Source organism: Suricata suricatta, chromosome 2 (assembly GCF_006229205.1).
Source record: "Suricata suricatta isolate VVHF042 chromosome 2, meerkat_22Aug2017_6uvM2_HiC, whole genome shotgun sequence".
NCBI classification, from domain to species: domain Eukaryota; kingdom Metazoa; phylum Chordata; class Mammalia; order Carnivora; family Herpestidae; genus Suricata; species Suricata suricatta.
Window position 1 is genome coordinate 15,456,985 of NC_043701.1, and position 9,723 is coordinate 15,466,707.

General features: G+C 48.6%; 1 protein-coding gene across 1 annotated transcript in view; it reads left to right on the plus strand.

Annotated features, from left to right (window-relative positions):
* The window catches only part of CREB3L2 (cAMP responsive element binding protein 3 like 2), a 115,241-nt gene extending 108,934 nt beyond the window's left edge, over positions 1 to 6,307 (plus strand). The window contains exon 12 of the mRNA XM_029917950.1: positions 914 to 6,307. Coding sequence (XP_029773810.1) covers positions 914 to 989 — 76 coding nt within the window. The 3' untranslated portion in view covers positions 990 to 6,307. The remainder of the gene's footprint in view (positions 1 to 913) is intronic.
* The last annotated feature ends 3,416 nt before the right edge of the window (positions 6,308 to 9,723 follow it).

A 9,723-nucleotide genomic window follows, 5' to 3' on the forward strand; every position in this document is an offset into this window, starting at 1 on the left:
ATCTCGCGGCAATGACGCCTGTGCTTCCCAGAAAGTATGTCCTTCCAATGCCAGTGCTCCCACTTGAAGATTCCGTTTCAAATTCCTCAGCCTTCCCGCCCCCCAAAGCTGTGGGGCAAGGTTCATAATTATATGTACTTTTATATGTTTACACTATACGTACATATTTAACATTTACTAGCACTTACTATTTTAAGTTCTATCCAAATGTGATCTATAAATCCTTTTAAATTCTTTAAGAGGCTGGGGGTTCTTATTATTTCCATTACAGAGAAATTTGTAGAGGAGCCACAGGGAGCCGTAGAAGACTCAGATGCTTGATTATGTGGCTCCTAACACAAGTCTTCTCCCCTCTTGGCTCCACTATTCAGGGCCCTGGCAAAACCTCACTTGTTCTGGGGTGTCTCCCTGATACCAAAGCCCCCATCGCCCCCCTCTGAATGCCTAGAGACTTTCTAGCTTGTTATACAATTTAATAACATTTGTTTTCTGTTATGTGTTTAGTGTTATTTCAAGTTAGCTTTTTCTTTTTATCTGAATTATTATTCTAGACCAGGAATCAGACTTTATGCTTTAATTTTCTTCTTTCCCGAGTCTAACATAGGGCACACCACCCAATAAGTACATGACCTTAAAGCAGTCTATGACAAATCAGCTTCAAACCACCATGTTTATCCTCTGGGTTGGGACATCTCCTCTAGGGTGGGGATGAAGGTAAGCATGTGAACAAGTGGACGGGCTGGTGGCTGGAAAGTTCGGGAAGAGAGGAGGGCCCGTAGGTGGGAAAAGAACAAGAACCCGCTTAGACCAGCCCACGAAGTTAGTCATGGAATGATTGTCTGATCCTACTGGGCATGAGAATCATAGTTGTTGGTGGTGGCTCAGACTCTTTTTCCTTTTGGTATCTTCACAGGGTCAGCACCAAACTGGAGGGGAATGAGACACTAAAAGTCGTAGAACTCGACAGAAGAGTAAACGCCACCTTCTAAAGAGGCCGTCTCCACCTCTCTCTTTCTCTTCACTCTCCTTTTCCGTCTCTCAACCCCCTTTGTCATAAGCATTTCCTTTTTGCCTTTGATCTGGACGAAGACATGGGCGAGCGGCGGTGGCTCTGGATGGGAGGACGGCTTGGGGTTTCCACCTGCGGGGAGAAAGCACCTTCCGCTCCCTTCCCCTTGAAGAAGGGAGCCCCGCCTCCCTCCCTCCCTCTTGCTTGCTGCCATAGGAAATTCTTTTAGGTCTGGGGCTGGGACAAGCAGGCTTGTTTCTACCAATAGTGCCAAAAAGAGACTGCCTCTTTCTCACTCTGGGGCGTGACCACCTCTCTGAAGAAGAGATGATGCTTGTTCGTTTGAGACCCCAGACTCTAGCCACAAAAACACCAGGATGCCCGTCGGGATCTGGCCGAGCACTGACTGATGTCCTGCCTTCCTCAGCCTTGGTCATCGGAGCGTCCTCCCTCGAGAGCCCTGGAGGTGCCGGGGCCTTCAGTGAGCACCCCTGCCCCTCTGCCCCGTCCGAGCCCTCACGGATCGTCCTCCCCGCACTGGAGCGAGGGTGCTCACCACCCCACCCCACCCCCGCTCACCCCCGTTCTCAGGCCGCAAGTGCAATGCCTGAAGGAATCAGGCTCTTCTACTCCAGGCAACCTGCCCCATCTCGCTGCTTGTAGGACTTCCCCACGTACCCATAGGTCCGCCTCCCCGGCTTCTCCTCCCCGTTTGTAAATAGTATTTATTAGCTCACTGAGGCTTCCCTCTAGCAACCACGCTGAAGAGATCCAACGCCTCCCCCCAGATGGGCAAAGTCTTGTGTTGGCCTTTGGAGCTAGGAGGGGACCCCAAGCTCTGGGATCCCAATCCTCCAGATGGTGGCTTTTATTTTATTTTATTTTTTTCATTTTCTTCTAATATTTCATCCTCCTCCCTTTCCTCCTCCTCCTCCTCCTTCTTCAACTGGAGGCCTATGGTTATCATTGGGAAATCGCCTTAAGCTTGTGTCGTCCCACAGAATGAAGTCAGAGGGAAAGATGAGCAGCACCTTGCTCGGGTCTGGGGCTCTGTGGTCACGTGCTTTTCCTACCCTGTTCCCGGAACAGGAGGGCCTCGCCGACACCCTTGCTGGCTTGCCTCTCCACCCCTGCGCCCAGCCCCCTCCTCCCCTCTCCCCTGGTCTTCTGCCTTCACATAGAGAGTGGGCCTGAGCCTGGGGCTGGAGGACGGGGCATTCGTGTATCCACAGTCTTACCTTCTGTAGTCAGGTTTGGCTACTCTGCAGCTCACCCAAAGAGATACCACCTAACCCCCCAACCCACTTTTATTTTTTTTTTTAATGATTAAAAGTAACTTTTGTAGTTTAAAATTCTCTTTCCTCTTTCATACAGATGAGAAATGGAAATTGCCTTTTTATTGTATAATGTAGCTGATTCCCCTTAAGTGTTTTTCCCTAGCTTGTGAAAGATTTTGTATAAGAAAGTTGCTTACATTTTATATTTTATTTTTAGTAGTAGCTGTAAGGCCTTTGGCTTTACCTCCTTTCTCTCTCTCTCTCTCTCTCTCTCTCTCTCTCATCTACACTGTCATTGGAGCCTGCGCTTACAAAGGATTAAGCCCATACCTGGGCCTTCCGTTCCATATCAAATGCAGGATTTGGTTTCATTAGCATTTGCCATCATACCCCGTGAGCAGATCTCGGCTGTGTCTGCCGAGGTACATCTGGGGCTCCCTGCAACTGATGTCTCTCTCTGTCCCTCTGCTGTGGTAGAGAAAGTTCCAGACTGGGACCTGACAAGGGGGTCTTCTCGGCTGTGTGTGGAAGCGGATCTGGGCTGCCGTCTGCAGTCTCGCGGCCCCTCCCATTGGCCAGGGAGAGCAGAGGCCGCCTGAGTCCCGCGGGAAGTGGGGCTGCTAACATGCCCCCCCCCCCACCTCTCTCCTCTCCCTTCTCTCCTTCTCTTCTGCTCTAGATCTTCCTGGGCCTGGCTGTGTTGGGTAGAGCCACAGGCTGCTGCGGTCCATCCCTTTCTTTGAAATGCCGTGTAATTATCAGGCCCAGGTAGCCTGCGGGGGCCTGAGGAGGTAAAAAAGAATGAACTCCAGTAGTATTTGGTTCAATGAGAGAGGAAAGGTTTTGCATTTAAGGGCGGAAGTGTCAGCCTACCCACCTGCTGCAGTGGAACCAGATCAGGTTTCGAAGGCCCCTGGGGCAGCCAGGGTAGAAAACCTGTTCTTCTGAATGAGGCAGGAGAAGGAAAGGCCAGTAAACCTCCAGTCCGTGCCCTTAGTACCTTGAGGATTTTATCTTCTCCCTTACCTGCCTTTGCTTGTCACCCCCTCTCCAGACCCCCAACAGCAGGGTGTTCTCTCTGGGAAGCTGTTCTTCTAGAACAGAGTCTGTATCTAGAGACCTGAGGCCTCAGCTTGGGAGCTCAAATGGCCGTGTTAAGGGGGTTCCAAGAACCAACCCTGCTGCTATTTTGAGGAAAGCCTCTGCCCTTCACTCTCCACATGGGAAGTAAGGGGAACGAAGTAGTTATCCCGTTAGGAGGATCCCAGGGCATTGAGAGGACACAGAAGAGTCACAGACTACCAGGTAATTCACAGACGGGTGTTGGTTTTCCGTCCCGGGGGTGACGCCCAAACATCGGTGGGTTTGTTTCCCCGCGTGGAGCAGTCGCATAGTCTGTGCAGTAATACCTGCTTAGCCCGCCGATTCGAAGCAGTGCCAGACGTCCCCTCCCAAACATCAGCTTTCAGAACTCGGACACGCTGGTGTAATCATAAACCATGAACAATAAGTGTTACTCATAAATACGTTAATTCTAGCTTTCATCCTGTAAGCAGGGCTTTCTCTTCCCTGCTTTGATGACCCTCGCACACATTCAGAGAACAAGCAGTTTTCAGTGGGTGAGACCTGAGTGACCCCGGCCCCCTGGCGTGGCCCTTTCCACAGGGCTCTTGACTTTGTGCTTGGAAACAGATGCTGGACATGAAAGGCCTCAGTGCCAGGTGAAGAAAGAATTCCTGTGAAGTGTTAGGACTCTGGAGCCTGGGTCACATAAAAGGAGTATTATGTAAAAATTCTGACAGCTGAACTAGGTTGTTCCTTTTGCGTGGGGGGTGGGGGTAAGCTTTGACCCCGGTGTAGGCAAAATTAGATCACCTTTCTTGCTACCGGAAATGCTTTTGACTCGGAGAACTCGTGTGTCGATTGTGAAAGCAGCTTTTAGCTCAACTTATTTACAAACCAACTGTAATTACCATGTTATTTTTCTTCCTAAATCTCTCAGCCTGAAGCCAAAGGAGGGTAGTGACTGTCACGTTCGTAGAGCAGGAGTGTTGAATTGATTCATCTTTATGCCGACAGTGACACAGGGTCTAGGATTTTGGCCACATGTGTTTTATTAAAATTTCTCGGCCCCTCACGGCTCCTTTCTTCCATGTCCTCAGACCGAGCAAAACCGCAGGGAGAGAATCCGAGGCCTCCCGGGGCCGCTCGCCAGACACAGGCGCCGTATGGGGTGTTTACGAGAGCACAGTGCACAAATGGAGACCTCCCGCTCTTCGCGGAGGAAGTGGGCCGTCCACGCTGGCCTTGCTGACACGGCGAGATTGGAGACGGAGGAGAAGGCCTTGAGCCTCCTTCTCGTCTGCCTGAGTCATTCCCTTGGTTTTGTTCGATCTGGTCTTTGCAAAGCCCTTCCTAAAGACGCCGGCTTCTCGGCTGGTGGTGGTGCTGGTCGGACCGTGAAGCCAGTAGCTAGGAGTGCTCTCGCGAGAGCCTTCCATGCCTCAGCTGAGACGGAGAGGAGACCTGTGACGGCGTGAGCCCCCCTCCGAGGGCAGTTCCCGGAGAGAACGGGAGGCTGCGAAGTTCAGGCTTCCCATCAGTCAGTCGGTCACCTAGGACTCTGGTGTTGCTGAGGCCCAGGGCTGCCCGGAGCGCGCTGGGGAGGAAGGGCGCTGAGGCAGCTTCGCCAGGCAGTAGCTTTTCAAAGGGCAGAAGCACTGGGTCTCGCGCTCCCTCTTTCTGACACACACACAAATTTCTCCCTTGTCTCCAACACTGGTTTGTGCCTTAAATGTGCCTTATATATATGCTCCAGGGTGACTGAGGACTCTTTTGTCCCCGGAGGACTTTACAGATAGTCTTTTCATGTTAGATTGGAGGGTGAGGACGGACCTTTTTCCAAAGGCTCAAAAATGGTGCACCATGATTAGATGCGCACATCCGGAGAAAAGAAATAGGGTTTTTATCCCTTAGGAAAATCCCATTTTGTAGGGCTGCAATCACATCAAAAAATGGCTAGCCTGGATTAAAACTATCATAAATCCTCACGGCAGAACATTTTCTCAGGGCCAAGGAACCTGGCCCGTTGGAGGATTAACGCTCCATCTCTCTGTGGCCCAAAACCCGCACTTAGCACAGGAAAAGTCTAGGTATTGTTTTATTTTGTCATTTTGGGCCACATAGTTCAGGAATGCTTTATTTTTGTCTTGGTTTTGAGAACAAGGGAAAATAATATTTCTTGAGCACTTAGTAAGTGCTGGCTGGGTACTGCGCTCAATAAATTTTGGCTTTTAATTTTCTGGATAGAGAAAACAGGGCAACCGGTTACGTTGAGAGAGATGAACAGCTAAGTGATACAGGAGGTGCAGTGGTGGATTCTGTTGGGCGGATTCCTTTCTGTGAACATTTAAGGTTCTCGGGGCAGGGACCACAGGGTTGGCCCCACTGTGCAACGTTCTGCTCTTTGCTCCATGCCGGAGACATCCACCAGGTGTGGGTCTGCTTCTTGTCCATCCGTCTTCTGCGGATTCCAGCCAGCAGCCTCTGCATCCTGGAAAAGAAAACCCCACGGTTTTAGCTCCACTCTTCAGCCCCTTTCCTTTGCTCACCAGCTCGGGGAGAACATGAACTCTGCACCATGGACCCAGGGCCTACCCTTCCTAGAACCTCTCCCTTGCAGATAAAACATTTTATGAGTCTGTGGAAAACACCAGCACTCCATGACAAATCATGAGGGACCCTGTTTAAAGAACGCTGAGCAGACCCTAGACTATAATCAACCATGAGCTTTAATGTCTATGCTGACAGGCTGGACTTTACCTCTCTTTTGTAATAATTCTATAGACCAGCAGCGTTTAAGCCGAAAGAGATTGTGAGTCTATTATCTGTCATATTGTGCTGAGTTTTTTTTTTAATGGCTTTTTATTCTTCATCATAGCTAAGCAAATACCCAAAATAAAAACGCTTTGTAGGATACTTGTACTTAGTTTGGAAAAAAAAAAATGAATTGAAATTGTCATGCTTTTGTATTTCCATTTCTTGCGAATAAAAATATTTTTTCTTAAATAGTAAAATGTTGTCTGGTCTTTAAAATCCTGGGCCTCTTGTCTTAAAGCGCATTTTGCTTTTCTGATGAGCATGACTTCGTACATGTGCGCGTAACGATTCTTTTCTGATTATCTAGTTGAACTGACAGAAGAGCCTCAAACCGGCAATTTGTACGTACGTGATCTCGTACTGAAATCCAAGCTTCTGATGGAGGAGAATTGAGGAATGTAATTGTTTGTTCAATCAGTCACAGGAAGAAACACTGCATTCTCTAGAGATCTTTGCTGCCTGACTGCAATTTTCGTTGTCTCCTACCATTCGCTAACTGGATTTCAGAGTTCTTCGGATTTGATTCTGCCTTCCCCATCTCGGGATGCTGGAGGACGATGGTCTGGGCTAGAGCCAGGAGAGAAGGCTCCTCCTTCAGATGGACAGTTTGCAGAGGGCGCTGAACACAGTGTCATGCTCCAGAAATTCTGATGAAATGGTTGATAAAGGTCAATGCGCTCAAGCAAAATAATTATCATTCCATTGCAATTCCAGCGTTCAAATTTAATTTTCTCCACTCAGAGAGAGCAAGGCTTCATTTAGCCTCAAAAGAGTACCCAGGATGTTAAGAGATGGAGGCCATGGACTGGGCTTTACCTGCAGAAAACCTCTTTTTTTTTTTTTTTTTTTAAAGCAGCAGGCATATCCCTGCCCTGAGCCCCGGGGTGTATTCGTCTCCTGTTGCCTTTCCCTTCAGAGCGCCTTGACCTTCTCTTCTACTCCTACACAAGGGGCCTTTCCGTGTGAAAGCTTTCAGTAAAGTGTCTCCTCTCTTTTTTTCTTATATATGAAGCCCTCCTCCTCGACCTGCTGATGTCTGTCCAGCGATGATTGGAGGAGGCAAGTCCTCACTGATTTGAGAACAGTCTGTATTAAACATGCCTTTATATTGTCTCTATTTCTAACGCTTTGGCGTGGGGGCCTTGGTGGACCCAGGAGGCACTCCCCTTCCCAGAGACCCTAAAGGACTTGGCTACGGGCACAACTTTCATATGCAAACCAACCAATCTGGAGCCCATACCCCAACCATCTGTGGTGTCACTTGCCCCTTGCTTCAGTCACCCCAGTGACCCCAATGTGTCATGACCCTTGGTACCAGGGGCAGCTACCAGACAACCAGAGACAGTCCATGTACCCAGACCCTAAAGAGATTATTCAAACTAGCCGATCCTAAGCTTGCTTACCTTGCCTCGCTTCTTCCTTCCTGTGGAAACTACAACAAAGGTTCTTGCCAACTTCTCACTCTGCCTCCTGACTGACCGCGGCGCTTCCCTGCGTGGCCTCTGTGGCCTCACGTGCTCCCTTCTCTTGAGACCTGGGAGTAACTGACCATCTTCTCAACAGCCATCATCTCTTCATCTATGAGCCTCACCATATCTGAATAATAATAATTACCTCCTTTGAAAAACAAATTCCTGAGGCACTGGAATGTCAAATGACAAGCCGACCCCAGACCGGTGGGCATTCTGGGGTTTGTGGATGGGCCTACGGGGATTGAGGGCAGTATCACAGAGATGTGTTGTCCCATTTCACACCGGTGGTCACTTTTGTTCCAGAAGAAAAATGAGATGTGTAGAGGGTGACTGGTTCTTGTTCCTGGGAAAAGAGGTAAATTAGAAAGCAGGTGTCCAGGGGCGCCTGGGTGGCTCAGTTCGTTAAGCATCCCATTTCCACTCAGGTGATCTCATGGTTCGTGGGTTCGAGCCCAACATTGGGCTCTGGGTTGATAGCTCAGAGCCTGGAGCCTGCGTCAGATTCTGTGTCCCTCGCTCTCTCTGCCCCTCCCTTGCTCGTGCTCTGTCTCTCTCAAAAATAAATAAACCTTTAAAAAAAAAAAAGCAAGTGTCTAAAGTCCTCGTCCAATGCTCAGGTTCCAGGGGAAATCATACCCTGTATCTCTGAAAATGAGAGCTCTGAAGGCAAGGAACCAGTGGGGAATACAGTGGGGGGAAGAACCGGCTGGATTCAGTAGTTAAAAGTGTATGGATTCTTGCATAGTTAATATTGTTAACTTGTTAGCTGTGAGGGAAAAGGAGTCACTTACTGAGTGCCTATTATGCATCAGGTGCTTTTCATATATTATCTATGATCTTATTTATTTTCTCTAAAAACTTTATGAAGAATGTATAATTACCCTTTTTCACAGTTGAGGAAACTGGGATTCAAAATGGTAAGAAATGTACTCAAAGTCATATGGTAAGTTAACTGCAGAAGAGAGATTTGAGCCCTGATCTTTGCTGACTCCAAGCACAGAGTCTTTGAACCACGCTGTGCTGATTTTTAGGTCTTGGGGATTTTTATTTGTCAAAAGACAGGAGTTAGCCTAGATCAGAGATATCTCATGATGTGTCAAACATTTAAAAAATTATTGGTTAACCTTTCAGCCTTCGATGATTTCTCTGTAACATCAGATTTCCATCTTCTGTGTAGAGACTGGAGGACCCGGTAACTCCAGGAGCTGAGTAACGGAGCCCCTCAGTTGGTGCGGGCCAGCCGTGGGTGGCCACGTGCCTCCATGCCAAGGCTGGTCCACTCATGTATGTCGCTTCCCTGCTCCTTGCTGTCGTCTGAACTGACAAGAAAGGGAATAAGGGACAAGATACTGGATTAGTGATGGGACTAGGCGGTGGGAGGGCCGTCAGTTTTGCCCTGAGTTACAAGAATTGAGAGGCTGTGAGCGGTAGAGACAGCGTGTCTATTGCCTTTTGCACTGCATGAAAAAATTTGCAATCTGGGGTCTGTTCTTCTCTGTTCAAGAGATAGACCTTCATCCTTCTCAAAAACTGTATCAAAACCTTTTTAACGATCCCGTTTATATAAGAGCTTATGCTTTACCCAGAGTTCTTTCACGTGCCATCTGATGTACTTGCAGATCACCCATGAGGAAGGTGGAGGAGTCGGCACTGTCTTGTTGCTCAGTGAGGAGACGGGGGCTGTGGAGACTTGAGTGGTCCTATTACACAGTGAAGGTGGAGCAGAATCACGAACCAGCCGTCCTGATTTCCATTCTAGTACCAGTCCCGTTAGCCACGTCCCATCTGGGCATGTGACACTGTAGCTGTCTAAGTCATCCATGACCCTTCCCATGGAATTGCTGTTCAAGGTGCACCTCCGTATTCTTTTCCCTAGAATTCTCAGAACTGAGACTTAGCTCAGATACATATATATCTATCTATTCCCCAAATGCTCCTGTCTCTATAGAGAACGGGAGGTGGGGGGGTGGGAAGGAAGATGGCTCATCTCATTTTTCTTTTTTACAAAATAATCCAAATCCCCATTTGAGAGGCTGGTTACCCTTGACCCCCTCGTTATTGGATGAGTTTAGGCAGGTGGCACACA